The sequence below is a fragment of the Trichosurus vulpecula genome, chromosome 7 (genome assembly GCF_011100635.1).
Source record: "Trichosurus vulpecula isolate mTriVul1 chromosome 7, mTriVul1.pri, whole genome shotgun sequence".
In the NCBI taxonomy this organism is placed as follows: Eukaryota; Metazoa; Chordata; class Mammalia; order Diprotodontia; family Phalangeridae; genus Trichosurus; species Trichosurus vulpecula.
This window is the reverse complement of record NC_050579.1, coordinates 113,379,381-113,405,674: the sequence shown is the minus strand read 5'-3', so window position 1 is coordinate 113,405,674 and position 26,294 is coordinate 113,379,381. Positions and strand designations below refer to the sequence as shown.

The 26,294-nt window shown below is 35.4% G+C and overlaps 1 protein-coding gene across 1 annotated transcript in view; it reads left to right on the top strand.

Moving 5' to 3' along the window:
• The window catches only part of UTRN (utrophin), a 467,326-nt gene that overhangs the window by 30,759 nt on the left and 410,273 nt on the right, over positions 1 to 26,294 (top strand). Inside the window, exons 8-17 of the mRNA XM_036766848.1 lie at positions 4,320 to 4,526; positions 8,704 to 8,885; positions 9,537 to 9,687; positions 11,782 to 11,901; positions 14,523 to 14,624; positions 18,820 to 18,927; positions 19,182 to 19,361; positions 19,680 to 19,849; positions 23,115 to 23,238; positions 25,649 to 25,736. Coding sequence (XP_036622743.1) covers positions 4,320 to 4,526; positions 8,704 to 8,885; positions 9,537 to 9,687; positions 11,782 to 11,901; positions 14,523 to 14,624; positions 18,820 to 18,927; positions 19,182 to 19,361; positions 19,680 to 19,849; positions 23,115 to 23,238; positions 25,649 to 25,736 — 1,432 coding nt within the window. The remainder of the gene's footprint in view (positions 1 to 4,319; positions 4,527 to 8,703; positions 8,886 to 9,536; positions 9,688 to 11,781; positions 11,902 to 14,522; positions 14,625 to 18,819; positions 18,928 to 19,181; positions 19,362 to 19,679; positions 19,850 to 23,114; positions 23,239 to 25,648; positions 25,737 to 26,294) is intronic.

Sequence of the window (26,294 nt, the reverse complement as noted above, 5' to 3'; positions counted from 1 at the left end):
AATACAGGAACCAGTCAGGTGCTCACTTTGGGAGTATTGCACTCTGATAATATCAGGGCTTTCTTTTTTTTTTTTCTACTCTAGCCATGTGTCAGGGTTATTTGGGTTCTTAGTCTAGTAGGGCCCAAGTTTACAGATGCCAATTAAAAACTGAGGCAAAATATTGAAACAATATAAAATGCTTTCATCTTGCTTAGGATTACAACTTTTTATTATATGGCAAAGACCCAGTCTCTCATCTCGATTCATTCTTACCCTTCCTTCCCCAGCCAAATAATAGCTTTCTCTCTGATCTTGCAAAGACTTTGAAATCAAAAGGCATTTTGAAGGATTAGAAACTTCTTCTCTTCCATTGGAAGGAATAAATCTATATATTATTGTTACTTCTCTCCCCCTTCCCCCAAATTTCATTTATTTTCAATTGAATATTTTTTTTAATGAGAAATAAACAGAATTTATAAAGATCTTTTCCTTTCTTAGTTATCTTGCTGCTCCGTGTAGAAATTTATCCTATTTTTTGACTGACCAGTTCTTTAATTCATAGAATTTTGGTTGGAAAGATCATCTAAGCTACCCACTACAGACATTTTGGCAGGTTGTCATCCACTCTTTTTTTGAATGGAGTTTTGAGAACTCACGGGGTTGGGGGACAGGGGGGAGTCCCTTTTATTTGTTAAATGTTTTCAATCATCGGAATTTCTTCCATATTGTACATTAAGGTCTCCCTCCCTGTAACTTTTCTTTTGCATGTATTTTTTTCCCCAGTAGATAGAGTAAATCTATTAACTTTTCTTCATGACAGCTTTTCACATACTTAAAGATAGCTTATCATACTCCTCCAAATATTCTCTTTTCCAGGTTAATTCTTGACAATCTCTTAAATCTTCTTGTATTGGCATAATTTTCAGACATGTCATGATCATGTTGATGCTTCCTTCTACACTTTTTAAGATGTGGTTCCAAGCCATTGTATGATGTCGGCTTAAGGTTGTCTTGAAGTCACTTAATGTCCCTTATTTATGAGGGTTTTTTTCAGATAAATGAAGAATTTTGGAGTTATTACTTCCCATCATGTATTTTTCCAGTTGATTTTTTAAAAAACCTAAAGTACAGGACTTTATCTCTAATAAATTATGCCAGATTAGTTTCAGTCCATCTCTCCTTGTCAGAATCTTTAAAAGTTCTGAGTTTGCTTTTAAACAATATTTACTATTACTTTCAGCTTTATTTTACCTGCCATTTTGAATTACATGGTTTTCCTGTGTTCTTCAGAGACTTGCATAACAGTGTCAAACTAGAATGGGCCAACTACAAGAGTCTTGTAGTGTGCTGTTGAATTCCCTGTGACATGAATCAATTTAATCAATACTCTTTGGTCTTGGTTCAGCAGCCAGTTATGAATCTTTTTCATCATAGTATTATTGAATACTTATTTGTCCATGGTGTTTATAAGGATCTTAAGAACCTTTTTTTTTTCAAATTTCTTGAATATATTAAGCTGTAGCTGCTGTATTGCACTGATATCTATCAGTCTAGGAACATTAACAGAAATGCATATGAGGTGTATATTGGTTTTATCTGCACTTAATGAACCTATTCTGGTTCCTGATTATCACTATTTTCTGTTTGGAATTCTCACAAACTATTCCGTTCCCTGCCCCACTCCCCCCCCCCAAAAAATCTATACCTTAGTTTTATCATAAGGCAGGGCTGTCCAAAATGGGGCCTGCAGTGTGATTTATGCGGCCCACCTACAAGCATAGAAATTTACATAAATGCTTTAGTAAAGGAGCTCTCGCTGAAATGGCAAATCAAAATATATTGTCTGTTGTTTCAATAAAAACCTAAGGTTGGACAGCCCTGTCCTAGGGTATTAGGATTAGAGGTGTAGATGAGCTGAAGAGTCATCTAGTACCAACACCTCATTTTATAGGTGAGGAGACTGAAGCCCAGAGAGGTAAATAGCTGGATCAAGGTAACAAGCCTAGCTAATGACAGAACTAGAACTTCTAATTCCAAGTTGAATGTTTTGTGTATGTATCTACTCCCAAGCACAATGCTCGACATATAGTGAAGGCTTACCAAATACTTACTGCACACGTGTTTCCCTTCTCCACAATTGCGTTTCTCCCTGCTAAACATAGTTGAAAATATCCCTTTCTTTTATTCTTTGGTATTTTTCTGGTCAAGTTTTAGTTAATTCTGGAATTTAGCTTTTCCTTCATTCTCAAAAGTTTATGCTGCTCTGTCAGATTTGTCTTCGGTTTTGTGCCCTTCAGCTTTTGTGTGTGCCTTTTCAAGCTTTAATCTCATCTGCCTGCTCCTTGGGTACTACCATTTATTGTAATCAGGGAACTATTGAGTGCTTTCTCTGTGCCTGACTCTGGGATTACAACAAAGAAAAGGAGTTAGTTGACTGAGGGAGATTTGCATTTGGAGGATTGTTTGGAGTACAGAGAGGCATGAGGCAAGGAGGACAATTAGGAATCCACACAAGAGAAATTGAGGGTCTGGATTTAGTTGGTGGCTGTGTGAATAGAGAGAAGTTGTTGAATGCAAGAGGTCTTTTCAGAGCTACAAACAATGAGATTTTACATGTGAGGTGAGTGAGAGTTAGCAATCTTGAATGATATCCCAGTTATGCATTTGGGTGACAAGATGGTTATTGGTATCCTTGACATAACAACAGAAGATTGGAAGAGGGGTAGGTTTCATGCTAGCATAATAGTAATAGGTAGCATTTAAAGGGGAGGGAGGCATACCTAAGTTCATGTATTTATTTCCTCTACTGAGGTGCGTAGAACTGAATTCAGTGACCTAGCATTGACCGGGGAAGAATCCAATGGTATCACTACCTGTCTCCTTCTGGACACTGCTTCCTTGTTGTAGTCTTAGAACAACATTACTATCCTAGGATAATATTTTCATCTGGCTATTTGATAGTAACTTTAAAGCAAATATATCTTTGTCGCTAGGTTAATAAGGGGATAAACATTTATATAGTATCTACCATATTCCAGGCATTGTGCTAAGTACTTTGAAAATATTATCTAATTTGAACCTCACAGAAACCCTCAGAGGTAGGTGCTGTGATTAGCTCCTGTTTACAGGTGCAGAAACCTGGGCAAACAAAGGTCATGACTTGCCCAGAGTCATATAGCTAGTTAGTATCTGAGGCTGAATTTGAATTCAGGTCTTCCTACCTGTAGACCCAGTGTTCTATCCACTGCATGCCACCAAGCTGCTTCATAAATGACCTTTAACAAATTACTCACTGTCGCTAGACTTGGGTTTCCTTTGTAAAATAAGATGCATTTTCCTATATGCTCCCTATGCTGTTATACTTGGAACAACCCAGCTTCCCAGTTCCTGTTTGTAGCAGCACTATTCTTTAAGTAGTTATCCAAGCTTGAATCCTTGGAGCCATCTTTGATTCATCAGTTTCCTTTCTCTCTTAGATCCAGTACATCAGTCTTTAGTTTTCTTGTAAAAACATTTGTCGTATGTGTGTGTTTATATGAGCGTGTGTATGTTTGTGTATGTGCGTGTGTGTTCTGTTCCCATTATTACTTCATAAGCCTCGTTGAGCCCCTCATCACTTTATTGTTGGATGACTGTGACAGTCTTCTTTTTGCTTTCTCTAATTTTATCCTCTCCTTACTTTTGTCAGTCCTGCATATTCCATCCAGAATAATCTTTTAAAAATAGAATTTGAGTTATGGTACCCTTTTGTTGATCAAATTTGTAATGCTTCTCTGTGGCCTGACATTTAGTTTTTTTGCATGGCTTTCAAGGCATTCTATAATCTGGTTCTATGCTGTCTATCCAGCTTTAATTCACTTCCATCAGAAATTAGGCATATGGAGTGTTTAAAGCATTATTCTGGGCACCACCTAATTTTAAGTTCCACCACACACCAACTGAACATATTTCATTCTGTGTCAGGCCTGTCTTTTGCTGATCCTTCAGAATGTCCTTTCTCCATCTCTGGTTCTCCAGTTCCTGTATTTCCTTTAAGATACAGCTTTAGTCTGACCTCTTATATGAATATTTTTCCAACTCTTCTCAACCTTACTTATTGCCGTACTCCATTAGCATCTGTATTCCGTAGCATAGACCTCCTTAATTATTTCTTGTCTTGAACATTTCTTGTGTGTTAATCATTTCTCCCTAACTAGACCTTGGAGACAGACTATGGGGCTGCGCATTTAGTTCATGTTTATAAATATTCGTTGGTTGATTGAAGGGCTTCATCTTTAGCAATAGGAAGCCTTTTTCTGTTCGTTGAAAAGATGTCATTTTCCCTTTTGTGTTTACAGGCTGCAGCGCCAGAAGAGGAAGAACATGAAGGTTCTAGAGCTGAGACCCCCAGTACAGTCACAGAAATGGATATGGACCTGGATAGTTACCAAGTAGCTTTGGAAGAAGTTCTGACGTGGCTACTTTCAGCTGAAGACACATTTCAAGAGCAAGATGACATTTCCGATGATGTTGAGCAAGTCAAAGAACAGTTTGCTACTCATGAAGTAAGTACCTGTATTTTACTATGAGGAATCATCAGGCACCGTTTTCATTACTTTATTACAGAGGCTTTTCAGTAGTGTTTGTTTTCTTTCCTAAATTATGCTCTTTGGAAAGGTCATGGCATATTTTCAGGCTTGTGATATTTAAACTGTACTTTGTTATGAAATTCTAGGCAGATGATTAACTGAGGATAGGAATTGGATTTAGGATTTTAATCTTCTTATAAATTGTGTAGGTTGTAGTAAGACTGTTGGAAAATTAAGGCACAGCTTTCTCGGTCTTAAAGTATGTTCTTCAAAAGAAAGGAGGCTCAGAGCATTTTTTTTTTGTTCTTTGATGCAATCTCTTATTTGTTCATGCTATAGGAAGTACCACATTCAGTTTCATCTTAAATCTTAATTTCGCTCAGCTAGCAACTGTTTCGTGATAGGAATCTGGTCAACAAAGACTGAATTTAATTAAAAGTAATTAAAAGAAATTTAATCCCAAAAATATTTAAGTGTCCACTGTGTGCAGGGCCCTTAACTGAGTGCTAGGAATACAAAGACAAAAGTGAAAGAGTTCTGCCCTCAAAGAGTTTCCATTCTATTATTGTAATAGTCATTGTGTGTGTGTGTGTGTGTGTGTGTGTGTGTGTATGTGTGTTAACGTTTTAATGATTGCATAGTTGTTCTGTGTGTTGGGCTTTTGATAAGTGATTTCATTAGCTTTCCTTTGGATATGAAAGTGACTGAAAACAGTCCTGTTTTCATGCATTATTTCCCATGTTATGAATTCCTTTGGTGTAACTTGTGGTAAAGGAGTCCAGGACTTGTACTCATAAAAACTGGGTTCATTTGTTTGCTCTACCGTTATCAAGCAGTTTGACTTAAGGCATACAGTTTAACTGCATATTGCCTCAGTTTCTTGATTTGTGAAACTGGGGATGGTTATATTTGCACTAGGGCTGTCCAAAATGCTGCCCCTCTACAAGCATAGAAATTTACATAAATGCTTTAGAAAACAAAGCGGAGGTATCGCAGAGCTCTCACTAAAATGGCAAATCAAAATATATTAATAAAAACCTAAGATTGGACAGCCCTGATTTACACAGTCAGCTTCATAAGATCATTTTACATTCTGTGTTAACCTTAAATACAGAGGTATTTCTTATTTTTCTTTAACATTACTAGTGAAAAATATCCATTTATATTTTTTTTCCTAAGAAATGTTTTAATAAGAGGGGATTCTGGGAAGATGATAGAGTAGGTCAGAAAGTTCCAAGCTGTCCAGAATTCATACCCATTTAAGATAAAATAGCACCTCAGGAGGAACATGGAGCAGTAAAAATAAATAGTAGTTGGGTGCAGAACAGTGGTCTTCCTGGGACAACCAAAGAAGATCTGAGGTTTGGTCCCTGTGAAGTGTACACCTCCAGGTGAGTTCCACTGAAACAGTGCATGTGGGCTCACTGGGTTGGGAAGTAGCCTTGGCCCCAGCCACAGGAATTTTCACCTCTTGGACAGTGTGAGGAGTTGGGTCTTCTGAACAGGGGAAGATTGAGGGAACCTCTACTGATAAGGGATACCAAGCACACCTGTGCTGCTGAGACATGGTCCTGGGCAAGAAGGAATCAATATATGCCAGGTGAGTGCAGAAGCACTTGGTAGGGGTTGCTGCTGGATGTAGGCACTTACAGGAAGGTGGAATACTCAGTTTCAGTTCCAGACCAGAGGGGAAAACTGAAGGAGGATCTGAGGCCTGAGACACTATCCATCATACGCCAAGACTAGAAGGTGATTATAATAAGAAGCTGCTATTAAAAAGAAAAACAACTGAGTAGGCTAAGGAGAAGGAACCCAACCATTGAAAATTACTATGGGAATAGAAAAGACTGGAGTCATCTTCAGAGGTGGATATAGAAGCAAAAAAAGCCTCTCTTAACCCAAAGAGTAACATCAAATGGTCATCTGTCCAAAAAGAATTCATAGAAAAACTTTAAAAAGACTTTAAAAAATTAAAAAAGAGAGTTTGGGGAAAAATTAAAAAAAAAATAAGAAAAATCCAAGAAAAACAAGAAATCAATGAAAAGAAAGTCAACCAACTAGAAAAGGAGATCCAGAATCTTAAGGAAGAAAACAACTCCTTGAAAATTAGAAATGGTCAAGAGGAAGCCAGCAAAGTTACAAGAGACCTAGAAATAACAAAACAAAATATAAAGAATGAAAAAAGTAGAAGAGAAAATGAAACTGCTCATAAGAAAAACAACTGATCTGGAGAACAGATCAAGAAGAGAAAACATAAGAATAATTGGACTACCTGAAAGCTATGATCAAAAAAATAATCTTGATACAATATTACAAGAAGTAATTAAAGAAAATTGTCCTGGAGCATTGGAATTAGAGGGGAAAATAGAAATAGGAAAAATCCACCAATCAAAAAATCTACCTGAAAGAAATCCTACAAGGTAAACCTACAGGAATATCATAGCTCGATTCCAAAACCCCCAGGTCAAGGAGAAAATATTATGAGCAACAAGGAAAAAAAAATAATTCAAATATGGTGGAGCTGCAATTAGAATTACATAAGACCTAGCAATGGCTACACTAAAAGACCACAGGTCTTGAAACACTGTATATTGCAGGGCGAAAGAGCTGGAGTTGTGGCCAAAAATAACATACCTAGTAAAGTTAAGCATAATCGTGAATGAAAAAAATGCATATTCATTGAATTGCCAGACTTTCAGGATTTTGTTGCAAAAAGACCTGAAATCAAAAAGAAAATTTGACATGTAAGATCCAAGAGAAATATAAGGTAAACATCAAAGAATAATTACAAGGGACTCAATAAGGACAGATTGTTTACTTATTATTTGAGGAAATGCAAATCGTGTTTCTAAGATTGTTGTTAGTAATTGGGTAGTTTGGAAGAAAGAATGGGGTAGAGCTGAGTATGATGTGATACTAAAAGTAAACTATCTGGGGAAAAGTAAAAAGAGTAATTATCTTACGCAAATGAGGTGTGAAAGGAAGAACTGACACAGGATTTAGATGGGGGAGGAGGTCTAGAACCCTATTCTCATCTGAAATCCAGGGTTAAAGAGGTAACAATACACATATATCTAGAAGGGCATAAAAGTCTTCTTAATTCAGAAAGAAAGAAAAGGCTAAAGAGACAGGGAGGGGGGAGAGTATAAAGGAGGAATCTTTAGTGGGAGGGTAGGTTAAGTAATAGGAGGATAAGATATTAGGTAGAAGCAAAGTAGAGGAGTCAGGAGGGATAGAAAATAAGAGATACTTTCGAACAAAATAAAGATCACGAATAAAATTTATTAGGGCAAAAATGGATAGTAATGGTTTCAGACAAAGTTAAAATTAAAATAGATTTAATCAAAAGGGAAAAATAGGGAAACTACACTATATTTTAGCCAATTAATCAATATTGTTTTATATTATTTAAAATAAATAGATACTATAAGGTTGGAATATTGATGTGGTATAGGAAATGATGAGTTGGTAAACTCACAGAGAAATGTGGAAAGACTTGAACCTACGAAGGAAGATGTTATCCACTTTCAGAGACACATAGTATGGTTTTACATAGATGCACATGAATGTATGTCTCTTTATGAGGATGATTATTGATATCTAAGTATATTTATATGTATGTAACTGCAAGTATGTGCGTATGTATATATGTGTGTATGTGTTTGTATACATTTGTATGTATGTATGTGTGTATGTATGTATGCATCCATGCTTAATTGTAGCCTTCTTGGGGAAGGGGGGAGGAAGGGACTGAAAAAGAACAAGTAAAAAGTACACAGCAGAGAACAAAGGAAAACTTACAAGGAAGCAAAGAAAAGATAGACAACTCTGAACACAATGTATAGTATTTATTACATAGGCTTTCTCGAAATGGAAATTTATCGCTATGTATTTTGAATCTTCTCCTAAGTTCTGCTGTACACATGGCAATGCTTTTTTTTCTTTTCTTGTTGTGTATTTTAGTATTTAAGTTTAAAATTAAAAAATGTTTTAGTGTCAATTTTCAGAGACTTAATATCTAGAAATAAACAAGATAAAGCCTGCTGCATTTGAGGACACTGTATTATTCTGTAGCACTAATGTCTAAACATTAACAATTAAGATTCTTTAGAAAGAACAACCCACAAAGCACAGTGATGTTGTGTCTTTCCAGGATTTTATGATGGAGTTGACTGCACATCAGAGCAGTGTTGGTAGTGTCCTGCAGGCTGGAAACCAGCTAATAACACAGGGCACTTTATCAGATGAAGAAGAAATCGAGATTCAGGAACAAATGACACTACTGAACTCTCGGTGGGAAGCTCTCAGAGTAGAGAGTATGGATAGGCAGTCCCGGTAAGTTACAGCCAGGATACTTCTGATTTTATTTCTTGGAATAAAAAGTAAAGTAGTCTACATGGCATGTAAAAAAAATACAGTGATTGAAAAACCAAATACTCATTAAATATTCTCTGTAGGCAAGCATAATTAAATTTCCTTCAGTCTTCATTTTTTTCCTGACCCATTAACAAAACCCTAATTAAAAGATGTAATATAGAAACTAATTCTGAGTAAAATAGTTTATTGGTAGGCACTTAAATTGTTCAATATGACAATATTTGCATGTTTTGTTGTCAATTTGATCATTTAAAAGTTGTTCTGAAGTGGGTTTTTTTTTTTTGGTGTATTTCATTTTAGCCCATGTCTTGTGTAGTAAGAGACAAACTGCATTTCAGAGCAACTTCCACCTATTTAGTAGACAGGAATTCCTGATTCATGAAAACAATTATTTTGTTATGAATTATGGGTGGTTCTCATTTCAGTTCTTTGCCTGCATTTCATTGACTTGGGTTTATGGAGAGAACAAAGGTTTAATCCTCAGTGCTGCTTCAAATGATTAGAACTGGGTGTGTTATTCTGTCCTCTTGTGATGCCTGGATTTTATTTTTCCTCTGACAATGAAAGAGCCAGTGGGAGTAAATCTGTGTTATGTTCTTCTGTGGGCAGGCTGCATGATGTACTCATGGAGTTGCAGAAGATGCAGTTGCAACAACTTTCTGATTGGCTGACTCTCACAGAAGAGCGCATTCAGAAGATGGAAACTTGCCCCTTGGATGGTGATTTACAGTCTTTAAAGAAGCAGTTGGAAGAACATAAAGTAAATCTGTCTAATATTTCTTGTGTACCATATCAAATACGAGATGCAGCATTTAGTGTTCTAAAAATTCACTGGTTTCTATCATAAGTGCAGAAAGGGGAAAGTTCTTAAAATGCCCTCTTTTTGTTTAGAAACTGAGGGTAAATTTCAGGGAAAATCTGTGTGCTCTCACTCCTTATTTTATTCTTTTGTATGCAGAGGAAGGAATGGACTGTGTGGAAGAAAAGAACAACACTTCATTGTAGCCTTAGTATTTTTAATGGACATTAATGTTTTATCTCTTCCGTAGGAATGGTCAGACAGTGGCTCCTCGTTAAGGTCAGGAACCATGAACTTGCTAGTGACTGGCAGTAATAAAGCTAAGGAAATGATGGTCTATATTCATGGAATGGAATACTTTACTGCATAAATACATTACTATTTTTATGAGACATTGATTTTTAAGTGTAGTCTTTGTTGATCATTTACTTTTTATTGAAACGGAAAACTTAAGGTATCTGCTATACATAGCTTTGTAGGAGGTATTTCATTGTCTCATGATCTTGTATGTAGTCTCATGTCCTTTTTTCTTTTATTGGTCAAGAATATTTGTAAGGCAAGGAAGCTAAAGGAGAGAATTTTTACTTTTTACTCATATAAATGCATCCTCTGAATTGTGGAAATAACGGGATATGTTTTTTTCTTATCTCTTTTTTTTTGGGGGGGGTGGTCATGGTGATGAAAGAACCTGAAAGAAGTTAAATGATTTCCTTCGGTTCTTTCCAGTTCTATGTCTTTTCCCTTTGCTCCCGAATCTCTAAACTTACTAGAAACTCCACTGTCTCTGTAGCCCCCCCATTTAGGATACAGCTTTGGACTTTTCTGTGATTGCTCATTTGTAATTTCACTAAATTGTGTGGACACTGATTCTATATACTTCTGCAATCAAATTCAGTACTTCTTAGATTTCTCAATTAATTAATCAGTCAATTCATCAAATGTCTGCTACCTGTCAGGCATGGGGAATGTGATAACAAAAAATGAAATATTCCCTACCCCTAAAGAATTTAGATTTTACTTTTGGAGAACATGTATACAAATAGCAAAGTACTACATTATTGCAACTTAGATACTAAATAATTTTAAGCAGGGCATGGGCAACAAAAACTGAGATCAGGAAATGGCTATTGTGGGAGGTTGTACTTTTCTTGGGTTTTGACTAGAGTTTCTAAGAGGCAGAGGTGAGGGCGGGAGAGCCTTTCAGTTGTGGGGAACACTGTACAATGGTGTGGAGGTGGAAGATGGAATGTCATGGGGAACAGTAAGCAGGCTAGCTGGATTGGAATATTTAATGGGTTAGGGGAACTAATATGAAATTAATCTTTAAAGTTTATTTGGATACAGACTGTGAAAGGTTTTAAGTGCCAAAAAGAAAAGTTTGTATTTTGTCTATGAGGCAGTAGGGAGCACAGAGCAGGTGAGTGTAACATGGTTAGATCTGTGTTTCAGGATTTATTTTATTTTATTTATTTATTTAAGTTCAGTAACTGTAGAAATTGTATTAGATAGAGGAGAAGTGGGAAAGTCTAAAACTGACGTTGGCTCTATGTGTGTTAAGTTCCAGATGTGAGAAATGTTTTAGGTTTAGAATTGGCAAAATTTGGCGATTATTGGATGTAGGAGGTGAAGTAATCAAGCATGACCCCAGTATTAGAAATCTACGTGGCTAGAAATATCATGGTATCTTCAGTAGAAATAGCAAAGTTAGGAAGACATCTATACTCTTACTTATATCATTGGTGTACCACTCACCATCGTACTGGGCTTCTTCTGTGATTCTTACTTTTAGTTAGGTCTTAGAAAAATAGCATTGACTTTTTTATGGAAATGTTCATGACATTTATTAGATTTTCAAATTGCCTTGATTTGCCTTGGAATTTAGAGATGTGTTGAGTATTAGTTCCATTAGTAAAACCGTTAAGTTAATGGTTGGAAATTTAAATACATTGCCCCATTAAGTGTTTTTAATTACTAATGAAAACTTAGTGGATTTTTAAATGGGAAAATATGCAAGAGTGGGTATAATAGTTGGTCTTTTTTTTTTCCTTCCCCTAGGAATTGCAAAATGATCTTGAGACAGAGCAGGTGAAAGTAAATTCATTAACTCACATGGTTGTGATTGTTGATGAAAACAGTGGAGAAAGTGCAACAGCTCTCTTGGAAGATCAACTGCAGGTAAATAGTTGAGCCCATAAAACATCTGGACTATGACTCAGTACTTATTCGAGCCTCTGTCATCTCTCTCTTAGCTTCTTAGCCAATTCAAGGTTTTACATGCATGTTCTTGTGTTGGGCCATCGACAAGCTCTAACAATTGCTCTTTGAACATAGTGTTTCCTGTATTTTAAAAGCTAAGATGTTGATGACTTTTGGAGAAGTTGAGGGGTTTCGATTGGGTGAACTGTGGATTTTCTGATAGATATTACATTGCCCATGTGATATTATTTTACAAAGTTAGAGGTGGAAAGGACCATGCTCTTTTACCCACTGAACATTTAGGTAGATTTGTATTTGAACAGGAACTCCTACAATGTTCTTGTCAAATAATCTTCTGTTGATGACTTCCATTAGTTCATACCTCATTCCTTCCAGGAGCGGCCCATATTGCTTTTATACATGTCTAATTATTAGATGTTTTTACTTGCATCAATCATTCAGTCAATGAGCATTGATAAAAACACCTGCTCTGGGCCATGCACTGTTTGCCCTTCTGAAGTATTTGATTTATTGACTGAAATTGATTGATTGAAATGTCCACCCACTTCTCTACATTTAGCATAACATAAATTCAACTTTTGGAATCCTTTTTTTTGGGGGTATGAATTAAGTGGGCCAGCCCTGCCAAGCTTATACTTCACTGCCCTAATTCTCAATGCATTTGACAGTAAAAGAGCCTTTCTTCTCCTTACATAGCTAAAACCTTCAAAATCTCTTTTCAATAAATATAGTTAAGTAAGCCTCCCAATGTTAAGCCTGATTAGAAAATCATATTGATCCTTGTGACCTAACTGAGCAAACATAAGTGAAAAGTGGTTGAATTATTGAAGATATTGTTTGAAGCAATATAAAAAGAAATAGAAGTATTAACTTCTGTTGAATGTTAATTTAAAATGAGGGAAAATATCTTCAGACAAAGGTGATTTTTTTTCCTCTTATGTCGAAATGTGAGGATACATTTAATACTCTTATTAACATAAATGACTGTAGTAGAAAAGCACTGTATTTCCAGCCAGTAGACCTAAATTTGAATTTGGCCTCTGCTACTTAAAATCTTTGCTTGTATGACCTTGGGGGGAATCACATTTTCTGGGCCTTTGCCAAAATTTGGACTAGATCAGTGGTTTTTTTACCCAGTAGTCAATGAACTTGAGTATATAATAATTTAAAAGGACTTAATAATTATTTCAGTACTCTTTCAGTATTTCAGTATAATTCTTTGTAATTTTTTATTTTTCTACATTTTAAGAGATTATTTTGACATATGCTTCATAGGCTTTGTCAATCTGCCAAAGGGGCTGGTGACACAAAAAAAGGTAAAGAAGTCCTGGACCAGATGCTCTCACTTTGCCTTTTTAGCTCTAACTCTTATGCTTGTATGATCTTGCATAATCTTTTAGTAAACCTAGGCTGGCAATTTTTTGTACAATTTTATATTGTTGCCTATAAATACAAATGTAGGCATGTCTTACAATCATGTCTTGGTTTGTACATGGTAGAGAAAAGATAATTAAAATTGCCAAAATTAGCAGGTTATTCAAGACATTTTAACATCCCAGAAGTCCTGTGAGGATAGTCTCAGGTATTTTTATATACAGATGCTAGATGAAGAAATTCAGCTCCAGCAAAATTCAGTAAATTCCCCATGGTCACAAAGTATGTGTTAGAAGTTGAACTAGACCCCACACTTGTCAAGTCCAGCATTTTTTTCTACATTGCTATCTGCCCTCAAACTGTATGCCCCAAGGGGCCAAAATAAAAAGTATAATATATACACCAAAATATTTATAACACCATTTTATATAGTACCAAAGCTTTGGTAATAAATTAGATGCCCATTGATTAGGGAATTTCTAAACAAATTATGATACATGAATATGATAAACCATCCTTGCACTGTTAAAAATGAAGAATATGAAGCATACAGGGAGGCATGGTTAAGTAAGACCTAAAGTGAAGTGAGTACAACTAGTTAAACAATGTATTCAACTTACCATAACAATGCACGTGGACAGAACAACAATATAGTAGAAATCAAGTGCTATATAATAAAGTGACAGATTTTTCTCAGAAGAAACATAAGATTGTACTGTACTCTCCAGTTTTGTTTCAGAGGTAGAAGATACTATGGATATAACACTGAATATACTATGTGATTTTACTTTTATGTTGCTAACTTTTACTGAATTTCTTTCTTTTTTGTTCTTTTGTTCTTTTATTTGAAGTATGACTATGTGGGTAGAGGAGGGACATATTGGAAAATGAAGGTGAGGTTAAAAAAAGATATCAGTATAACTAATTTAAAACAAACAACATTATGGACAATGATGGGCATTTCAATAACTTTTTTTGTAATTAGATTATAAAGAGAATTCTTTGAAATTTCCATTCTGAAAATATGTCAAAATTTTAAAACTCCACTGGGATATAAGATTATATATTAAATAGTCATGAATTTAGTTGCTTCCTAGATAAATAACAATAAAAGGTTTCTTGAAGAGCTGTACATTGTTTTTGAGATGATATCACTACACCTGCAAGTTTAGGTTCACTCAGGAAAAATTTCATCTCTTTTTCAGAAACTTGGTGAGCGTTGGACAGCTGTTTGCCGCTGGACTGAGGAACGCTGGAACAGATTGCATGAGCTTAATGTATTATGGCAGGAACTGTTGGAAGAACAGGTAAGAAACAATTACCTTCAGTAGGCAAAGTAGAATTTTTTCAAAAATGAAAACTTTAATTATGACTAATTTCAAAAAGTTTAACTGCATCAGTCTTTATTATTACAAATGTGTCACTAAATGGAGAAATATTTTCAAAAACATTTGAAATGTTAGAGATGTGCCAAGAGATAACACCTAATTTACATTTTAAAGACTTACTTATTCTCTTTGTAAGATGTACTTTAGAGTTTTTACAGTTTTCTGTTGCAAATTAATGGCTGTTCCTCATGGCTTTCTTCAAAATTCTTCCCCCTCTACATTTTATCATTGAAGGTCAGAGGGCATATCTATTACTTCCTGGCTTTGTTGTAATAAGTTTTTTATTTCATTCACAGTTTAATGACTATGGTATAGAACACTAACCCTTGGGTCATTATTTGTCTTTAAAATATAGAAATTGTAAACGATCATTTGTTAAACCAGGTAGTGTATGGAGAACATCATAGAGTTTTCTTGTTTTGCTTTATGACAGATAGTTAATTAGCAGCTACAATTTTTATAATTAATTAGTAACTAAATTAATCAGTAATTAATATAATATTAATATAATAATTAATAATAATGGTTTAACAATGGTTGATTTAATAATGGATTCTTCTAGTATGCCTAAATATTATTTTAGTATATATATCTTTTTAAATTTCCTTTTACATTGCTGTATTTGGAAGTGAGAAATTAAATACATGGTCCAGCTTTGTTTCCAGAATACATATTCAATTGTTCAATTTAATATTTTCAAACATATTCAGTTATTTCCACAAACATCAGTGCCATTTTTTTAAAAGAGAAACAGCTATGTTTTGCAAATGATTTAATAGAAATGTACATGTGTAATATTTGAGAATAGCTAGCTGAAAATAACTAAAAAAAAAACCAGTGGACATATTTTGTTAATTTCTTTGGTTATCATTAGTCATTAGTAGACATTTACCAAATATTTGATGAGTAGCTACTGGATATCACACATTGTGTGCTAAGTCATGAATTAGTTGCAAAGATTAATAAAATATTTTTCCTGTCCTCAAGTTTCTTGAAATATAACCCTGAGGTTTAGATAAGTAGATGAATAACTGTAATGCAAGACAGAATGTTTTAAAAACAGTTTAGGAAAGACATCTGGTTGGCTGGCTGTTGTTCTTTGTTCTTGAGGAGGACAAAATGACATCACTATGTTGGCTCAAGGTACAGTGTATCCAACTGTGGCTGATGACCAATAATTGACCAATAAATGACCAATAAGAACTTGGAAGGGTTTACCACAGGTCAGGCACAAATAGTCCATATAAATATTTTGAGTGGAAATGTCTGTAAATTTGCACATCTTACATTTGTCTCATGAAAGACATCTGTGGGGCAATAAACAGTAGACAGTGTCTTGTCTTTGCCCACATTCATCATAACACCAACATGTACATTCAACATGTATATTCAAGCAAGGTGAGTGAAATATTGAGCTTCATTTACTAAGAGAATGCCATTTATGTTAAGGTGAATAAGAAAGTCAAGAGGAAGAGCAGGAAAGCTAAATAAAGTTTTCAACAATAATTATTTGGAACGATTCTGACTGTTTAAGTATTTTGCCTTTTATTGAAAATGGGATGTAGCAAGTCATTCCCTAGTTGATAAATAGTCAAAGGATATAGACTGGCAGTTTTTAGAGGAAGAAATTAAAGCTAGCTATAGTCCTGGGAAAAATGCTCTAAATAATTATTGATTAGAGAAATGCAAATTAAAACAACTCTGAGGTACCATATCACACTTATGAGACTGGCTATTATGATGGAAAAGGAAAATAAGTGTTAGAGAAGATGTGGGAAAATTGAAACACTAAGGCATTATTGGTAGAGTTGTGAACTGATCCAACTGTTCTGGAGGGCCATTTGGAACTATGCCCAAAGGGAAATAAAACTGTGCTTTACTTTGATCCAGCAATACTGCTAGTAGGGTCTGTATTCTAAAGAGAACATAAAAAAGGGGAAAGGACCCACATGTACAAAAATATTTATAGCAGCTTTTTTTGTGGTGGCACAGAATTTCAAATTGAGGAAATGTCCATCAATTGGGGAATGGCTGAACAAATTGTGGTATATGAATATAATGGAATGCTATTGTGCTATAAGAAATGATGAGCAGGTGGATTTCAGAAAAACCTGCAAAGACTTACACGAACTGTTGCTTCTCTGAAGAGAACAGAACCAGGAGAACACTGTACATAGCAACAACTACATTGTGCAATGATTAACTTTGATAGACTTAGCTCTTCTCAGCAATACAATGATCCAAGATAATTCCAAAAGACTTGTGATGGAAAATGCTAACCACAGCAAGAGGAAGAGCTATGGAGTCTGAAAGCAGATCGAAGCATACTATTTTCTTATTTTTTTTTTGTTTTCTGTTTTTTCTTGTGGTTATTCCCTTTTGTTCTGATTCTTTTTTCACAACATGACTAATGTGGAAAATAAGTTTAACATGATTGTACATTTATAAACTATATCAGATTCCTTGCTCACTTGGGAAAGAAGGAGAAAAATTTAGAACTTAAAATTGTACAAAAATGAATGGTTGAAAACTATCTCTACATATTACAGGAAAAAAAATACTTTTAAGGAAAAAACAATGGAATATAGGCTAAATAACCACACATCAAAATGTAAAATTTACATTCTGTCCTCATGTTAGGAAGAAACAGGCAACTATCAGATTGTGCCTTTAAGTATTTCCTGAGTAATGTCATGTAAACTGTGTGACAAAACCAAGCAGCTAAGCCTGCTGTTTCTTTTAAGATATTGCAAGAGAACCTAACAACTTCAACTGTACTGTCACTAGGTGATGTAAAAAGAGGTTAGTTAGTCTTGTTCGGATGTGACAGAAATGCTCTAGTAATGAAACTCTCTTGGGAAAATTGAAGCCATCATTTTTGCTTGATATATTGATCTCTTTTAGATGCATGAGCTAAATCAAAGTGCCACACTGTATTCGATTAAATAATCTGTCAAGGGATTGTTGTTCACCCAGGTGCAGAAACTTCAAGATAATTGGAAATGGGTTCTGGGAATTAGTTCCAACTTCAGCAAAATATTTTTAGGAAACTGCAAAATATTTTAACTCTGTGTGCTGTCATTTGCTTCCAATACACCAATCAAATGCTAAAGGAAAGGTAAATCCCTTTGAACCTCTCTGGCAGCCTGATAAATGACAGCATAAATAGATGCTTGTGAATAATTGTCTTAAAGAAAAAAGAAGTCTTTTATTTTTCTTAAGGAAGCAGCTCTAGTCCAGAAAGAACAAAAATAATCAGTGTACTCTTCCTCTTCCCCACCCAACTCCCCCAACTTTTTACAATTACATGGTCAGGTGAGTGATATTGATATGGGCCAGGTTCTAATTCTTTCTGTTAGATGATTTTTCCTCCTGCGGAAATGAATAAATGCATATGATTGTATAGAGACCAGATCAATATCTCTGACTCTGCAGGAAGGTCCCAACAAGGGTTCTTACGGTTCTACATCTCCCATATGTTTTTATCTCATTGAATCAAATCATAAAAGGACCTTAAAATGTTTCCTACTCTTACTGCTGCTTAACTCATGAATGTCTACACTGCTTAACATCAACTGATTTAAAAGACACGAAAGCCATAGAAATTTAAGGTTAATGACTTGGACTTGTCTTTGTGTGATTCCGAAGCTACCTACTAATTTATTGACCTGGTAACTTTGACATTGAATTTGTAAGTTCTAGTTTCTCGATCTTGCTTAAAGATGAGCTTCACCTCTATGTCTCAGAAATATCCCGTCTACCTGGGAATGGTTTTTATTTACTCAAGCACTTATTTAATTCTGGGTAAATTGTTACAAATGCAAAGAGCATAACATTTCAAAGGTATGATTTAATTGTATTAAATGTCTTCCCTTTTTCTTTTGTTGAATATTCATTATCACGCTCTTGTCTGATTCATTAGTACCCTTGGCATGTTATTTTTATTTTAATTTGTTTTTTATGTATGTCTTAAACTTTTGTGCTTGAAGTCTCTTTGTTTTAGAAGGGGCTTCTAGTGAAATAAGACTTGATAGTTTTAAACACCTGGTGATTTTGATTTGAGAATTACTCACTAATTATATTATCCACTTGGTATTATCCTCTTCATCTACAGTGTTTGCTGAAAGCTTGGCTAACTGAGAAAGAAGAGGCTTTAAATAAAGTGCAGACAAGCAACTTCAAAGACCAAAAGGAGCTGAGTGTCAGTGTTCGGCGACTGGCAGTGAGTACTCTCTTTGCCAGTGATCCCTTTTATGCAACTGCCTTGGACGGCCTGGGAGTTTTAGTTTTTTTAGCCTATGCTAATTATGTACCTAGAATCTCTCTAGTACCAGAAGTCTTATTTCTTTTTATCTTGTGCTATCATATCATTTACTGTTTATTGTACTGTCTTTATGTCGATGACTCTAAATTAGGGGAATAGGAAGAAAAATTCCTATTAGGACAGAATCATCTAACTAACATCTTAAATATTAGATTTTGAAAGAAGATATGGAAATGAAACGTCAGACCCTAGACCAACTAAGTGAGATTGGCCAAGATGTGAGTCAACTCCTTGACAATCCCAGGATTTCTAAGAAGATCAATAGTGATTCAGAAGAACTGACTCAGAGGTGGGATAGCTTGGTTCAGAGGCTAGAAGACTACTCTAATCAGGTAATGCTTTGTTTAAAATGTGTTTCATAATCTCTTTTTGAAGTAAAGGATTTTAAGATAAACTTGAAAGGTGATGACTTTTGACTGTTGACATTTAGTTTACCATAAAGTAGGGCTGAGTATTTCTAAAGTTTCAAACTTTTAAAACTTTTCTAGTATGAAAAGAAAAAAAATTTAGGAACATATTTGTATCTCATCATTTAATCAAATCTGAGCAGTTTATGTATGTCTAAATACCAGTAACTTAAAAACAATAAAAGATTCAATAATGTTATACTGTCGCATCAAGCTTTCGGGTTTGTTTTTTTTTTTAAACAGGTGACTCAGGCGGTAGCAAAGCTAGGGATGTCCCAGGTTCCTCAGAAACTTCTTTTGGAAACTGTTGGCATTAGAGAAAAAGTCACTGCTAAGAAATCCAAACAGGAATTACCTCCCCCTCCTCCACCAAAGAAGAGACAAGTCCATGTGGACCTTGAAGCTAAGAAAAAGTAAGGATGAGTGTATTGATTTTCTGAGTAATGTTCCTGCACATTATATGTTTTTATACTTTGGATAAATTGAAATTCTTTTACACGTCATTAGAAGGCAGCTAGGTGGTACAGTAGATGAAGTGCTAGGCCTGCATCCTGGGAGAACTGATTTCAAATTCTGCTACAGACGTTTTCCCGCTGTCTGACCCCAGGCAAGTCACTTAACCTCTTTTTGCCTAATTTCCTCATCTGTAAAATGGAGATGATAATAATAGTTCTTAACTCCCAAGGTTGTTGTAAGGATTAAATGAGAGAATTTTTAAAATGCTTTGCACAGTACCTGACAAAGTAAGTACCATATAAATGTTCCCTGTTTTTATTATAAAAGGAAGGCACTTCTTTAATGATGAACATTTAACTTAGGAACATCCTTAAGTAGAGCTGCTTTCCTTTCCTTACCCAGACTAAGACCATTTCCTACCTGGTCCATCCTAGTTGAGCAATAAAGCTGTCATGGACCTAGTGCCTAGGACATAGAAGGTTCATATCAAATTGACTGACTGGCTGACTGACTACAGTCCCATCTGTCATACTTCACTTTATCTCAGCATATGATAATTGTCCTGTATTTTCCAAACAAGGTTGAAGCCCTTCAGCAAGAGCTACTTAAATTCTCCTTCCTATCTCAATAATTTGAGTTTTCTCTCCCATTTTATCCTCTTCCTCTCTGTCTCAAAGGAAGAGGCTGGTTCTGGTCTACCTTTTACCTATAATCAATCCCATTCCTTTTTGCTTCCTCCAGAAATATGCTCTCTTTTTAATATCCTCTTTTTTATATCTTCTCTCCATTTCTACTGTCTCTTAATTCCACTGCCTTCTTCCCTTCTCTGCCAGGCTTCTAGGATGGATAGTTTATTTTCCATGTCTCCTCTTCTTCCCTTTCCTCTCATTCCAGAACGCTTTGTAATAATGCTCCTGATTCGATTACTCTGCTGACACTGTCCTTCCAAAGGTGTCACTTCCTAATTGGTAAAATCACTCCTTTACCTCCTACTTTCTTTGCAATATTTGGCCCCGTTTTCCAATGCTTCCTTCCCTCTTCACTTACCTGATACTGAATTCTCTTCATTCTTTTTCTGCCGCTTGGGCCCTTCCTTCTTTGTCTTCCCCCAATTATATTTCCTTCTTCTCTCATTCTTTTAATTTCAAGCTTTTTTTTGACTTCAGCCTATTTGTTTTTTCTCTTTATACTTTTGTCTTCAACTATTGCTCCTCTGTAGATTACTTTCATGTTATTATTTTCAGTCTATACTTTTTTGAATTTCAGAACCAGTTTTCAGCTTCCTCATAGATATCTCCACTTGGGTGTGTGTCATCACGTCAAATTCAACATATATAAAACCAGACTATTTGCACTTCCCCCCAAATCTATGGCTTTCCTTGCTTCTCTCTTCCTATTCATGGCAGAATGATTTTTCTAGTCTGCCAGGCATGTAATCTCAATCATCTCCCGAATATGTCCTTTATCTCTAGAACCTCACATTTCCACTATCACGGTCACTACCCTAGTTGTGGCCCTTACTGTCTCTTGCGTGGACTTTGGTCAGTAGCTGGGTCTATGTGCCTCCAGCGTCTTTCACTTATGATTTTTCCTATTTATCATTAATTTCCAAAATAATTTTCCTAATGCACAACCCGGATTACCTCACTCCTTGCTCTAAAAATGTAATGGTTCCTAATTGTTCAACAAATATAATCCAGCTTCTTTTGACTGATACAAGAGCTAACTAACCATTGCAGTTTTATTCCGCATATCTCTCCCTCACTCTCCCTACTAAACTGAAGTACTTGTCTTCTATACATGTTGCATTTTTTTACATCTTTGCTTTTGCTCATATAACTTCCTTCTTCTGGAATGCTCTCTTTACAGTCTCTGCCTGTTAAAATCCTACTCATCTTTCAAAATAAATTGTATATGCCATCTGCTTCTTAAAACCTTTCCTGATACCTCCCTCATACAAATTTTCTCTTCTTCCTCTGAACTCTCACACCTCATTTTTCTTCTGTCTGCTGAAGTATGAACTCATTGAGGGCAAATGTGCCATATTTTGTATATGTGTCACTATTAGATCTATGTACTGTACCCTTAATGTAGTATGTGTTTTAACAAGTGTTTCACCGAATCAAAATGAAATTGTAGAGATTTTGAAGCATTTGTTTCACATAACAGGTTTTAACCTAGGGAAAACTTACGTAATGTTAAATTGAGTAGGGATACTAGTAGCACTGATTAAAAAAAGGAGCCAGTAATTTTCTTGAGAAATTTTGTGCTATAATTAAGGAGACAATCTATAGCGTTTATTTAGCATTTAATGTTGATGAGATGGGGCCCTTTTGGAACGATGTGTCTGCAAGGAAGAGAAATGGTTCCTGGCTTTAAATCTATGAAAGGCTATTTAATTCTGTTACTTGGAGAAAATGCTGCTGGGAATTTTTAGAACAAAGAGGTCCTGGCTCACCTCTGTGAGAATCCTGGAATTTTGAAGGCTATACTGAAAATTTCTTTTCTTCATGTGCCAAAGTTGAGTGACAAGATTTGTGTAACTTTGTGGCAGTTTTTGAAGACTGTTATATCACTGTTTTGAGCCTCAGATTTAAAGCATTTTTTAACAAGAAGACATATCTTTCAAAATATTTCTTATGATTAGTATTTCACTAGGCCCACCCAGTTTTTCTGTCTCATTCCACAACCTACCCTTTCAGATTTATGACTTAAAAGGTTATAAGTGATTTTTTTTGGTTTAGCTACATCTTCTCCCTCTCCAGTGGTTTCTGGAGTGGTTATCTTTATACCATAGGTACATGAAAGGAAATTATTAGGCAGTGTTCACATGTAATCATCCTAAACAATATGTATTGTTCTTTCTCTTTTATTTGTTCTCCATTACTTCATAGAAATCTCCCTACATTTCTTTGAATTATTCATATTCATGATTTCCTGTGGCATAATTGCGTTCACATACTGTGACTTTTTGGAAATTTTTAGAGTTAATTTGTGTGATTCTGTGTAGTTAGCACACATAAAAATAATTTGTAACAGGCTTGACTAATATTAAAATGCTAAGTCATTTTGATTAATTGGGCATTGTATGAGTTTATTTTCTCTGTAGATGTTGGGGAGATGTCCCACAGCACAGGAAAATTTATATTTTCAATGCCTTCATGTTCCTGAAGGGAGTAAAGAATGGAAGAAATCTAATGACACCTGAACTTTTCAAACTAGGTTTGATGCTGTAAGTGCTGAACTGTTGAACTGGATTTCAAAATCCAACAGTGCCATTCACACCATAGATATCAAAGAATATAAGAAGATGAGAGACACCTTGGACATGAAGAAGAAACTGGAGGTAAAGTAAATAGTTTCTTGTGAATAAAATATTTTGTACTGTTGTGGCTGCTGTCAGCATGCAGGGAGGTGATGGGAACTGAAAGCTTACCATAGCATAATGGACTAATGAGGAAGTTTTAGAAAGTTGTATTTAAGTCTTAAATTAGATATTGTTGTATTTGGCTTAAAATCTATGGTAGGAGAAATAGGACTCTTTTTCGTCCCTAATTTTATAGTAACATCTGAGCTGGGCAAATAGGTAATTTATGAGATGATTAAGCCATGATTAGTTTTGTACTCATCATTTATGAAGGAAATGCTTTCAGATCAGATTCTCTTTTCTGACAACAGAATTCTCAATGCCTCAAATTTTCTTTGAAGGTGTCACAAAACTAAGGAAATTTTCATGGTCATAAAATGTAGATGCTGTAATAAGATGTGAAATTTTAGCTCATAACTTGTAGCTTTAATAAGGAGTCTTTGCGTTAGTGTCCAACTGTATAGTAGAACTCAGAGATCATTTAGTTCAATCCCTAAATTTAAAGATGAGGAAAGTTTGGCCCTGGTAGGTTGTTAACTCATTGAAGGTTACATATAGAAACCTGGTTAGAGTGTGTACTTACACTATGGTGTTTCATACCCCTCCCCTAGGCATGTTGAAACATACTTTGTCTCTGGGTTGGTTTATTCTCTCTATCCTGCTCTCACACTGGTGGATCTAGGTTCCCAGAGAAGGACCACAGGGTTACACTAAAATTCTCTTGAGTCCCAAGGATAATCCTGTTGAGGGCATATATAGTTTCCCTACTCAACAATTTAACTCATGATCCCTCATTGAGGTCTTTCTGGTTTATTCAAACCAGACACTAAACATAACTCTACTTTTTATCTTACATTTTTTACATTACATTTTTAGAACTGAACATAACCATTTATTTGCAAATTAGGTGAAAGTAATATCAACATAGGTATGGGTATGTTATCACATGGATTTACAATGCACACATAAACATGAGTTGACCTGGGGGAGAGTGAGGTACACACTTAAGAGGATTTTGACCTGCAAGTGTATGAAGGAAGAAAACTCCAGTGCTTTGGGTAATTCTTAATTCAGGACTGCAGTCATTGATCATTGGTCCATTAAGGAATATCTGTACCACAGGAAGCCTGATCTTTTCTAATTGCTTTTTTTGCTTGCTATTTTCCAACCAACGTACCCTTGAGAGGGCCTTTAGCTTTCAGTCGCCCTTAAAAGATCATTGGAAAAGTGTTCATCTCTTAATTTGAGTTATCAGTTCTGTTTAAACCACTGAGAATTGGCCAACTGCCTCAAAGAGAGCTCATGGCAAACACCACTGAGCAAAGAGAAAAAAACCCAAAAGTTGTCATTTCTTCAGTCGTGAGGATTCTTCTTTGTACTATACAAGCTCAGCATTAGCAAAGCTGCTGCAAAAGCTTTTTTTTCTTTTTAACCCTCACAAACCAGAGGAGGCTGGAGAGGACAGTTGGTCCTCTGAAGGGGCTTATACTGTCAAGCTCTAGGTGGCGCTAGAGGGCAATAGCTGGAACTGCCATCTTTTTTCAGCCAGTCAGGAACTGGCAGTCACGGCCTTCTTGTCAGTTAACTCTTCTTGAGGCTGATTTCTTCTGTTGGCTTCAACAATGTTGCATTTTCAGCCCCATGGTTCTTTCATCAGATATCACTTGTCACATTCTATCAGTCAGTGCGTTTAAGTTCCTACTATGTACCAGACAGCATTCTAAGCATTGGAGATACAAAGCAAGATAGAAGTTGTCAACTCATAAGGAGCTCAGAGCCTGAAGGGGGAAGCCAACATGGGGGTTGAAAATGATTCCAGACTTGTGAGGCTGAGTGATGAGGGAGGATAGTGATGCCCTCACTAGGAAGGGTTTTGTGGGGAAAATAATGAGTTCAGCTTCCTCAATGTTGAGTTTAAGATGCCTTGGAAGTATCTAACGGCACCTGTTGTTCCTTGATTGCATCTCAGGAGAGAGACAAAAGGGTGACCAAAGAGATCTAGGACTCTTCCACATAGAGATAATAACTGAATGCATAAATTTGGAAGGAATTATACATAGGAACGTTTGAAGGATAGAATGTTATAGTTAATAAAGCATTGTACCTGGAGTCAGGAAGATCTTGTTTCGTATATCTCTTTAGACTTAATAGCTAAATGACCCTGAGCCAGAGAACCTTTCTTATCCTAAGTTTCCTTATCTGTGAAGTAGAAATAACAACACCACATGGTATTTTTACCTCATAAGGATGGATAAATAAGGCAATTTGTAGTAAGTGTTTTAAAGTATGTATGCACGTCATTTGTTTTTACATTGTAAATTCTAATAGTCATTAGAATCATTTTGAAAAGACTGTACGTACTATTCTTTTCCTGTGATTGCATTTTCAGGTCCTAGAAAAAGAGCAAGCTGAAAAAAGTTCCAAATTAAATGAATTAAACCACAGTGGGCAAAATCTTTTGGAGCAAATGGGAAAAGGTGAGGTCTGTTAAATTTGCTTTTATTCCTTAGATGGCTTTGGTGGTGTTACAATCTTGACAACATGACTATGAAAAGAGGTACACACACCTATACGTGTATGCATGTCTACACACACACACACACACACACACACACACACACACACATTTAAGTCTAGAAGTTTTTTTTTTTGTCTTTTTGGCATCTACTGTCTCTTGAGGTTATACGTTCAAAAAAATTTAAACATAAATATAACTTTCTACTGATAAATCCTTGAAGATGAAACATGTTTGTAAGAAGCCCATAAAGTCACTTTTTCCTTGATTTTCTTTCATTAGTAACTGAAAATCAGGCTCATGTTCACATTGGTTTGCAGTGGTTTGGGGCAATAAGGTGTTCACATTTAGTGAGGTATATTGACATTCAGCAAGATGTATTCACATTTAAATATTTACATTTAAAATAATCTCTGCTCCTGATTTATGGTAACTGAATAGACAGAAACAGGTTACCTTAATGAAAAGACTAAAAGTTCCATTTCATCTTAAAGATAAAACATTTATTAAGCACTTACTG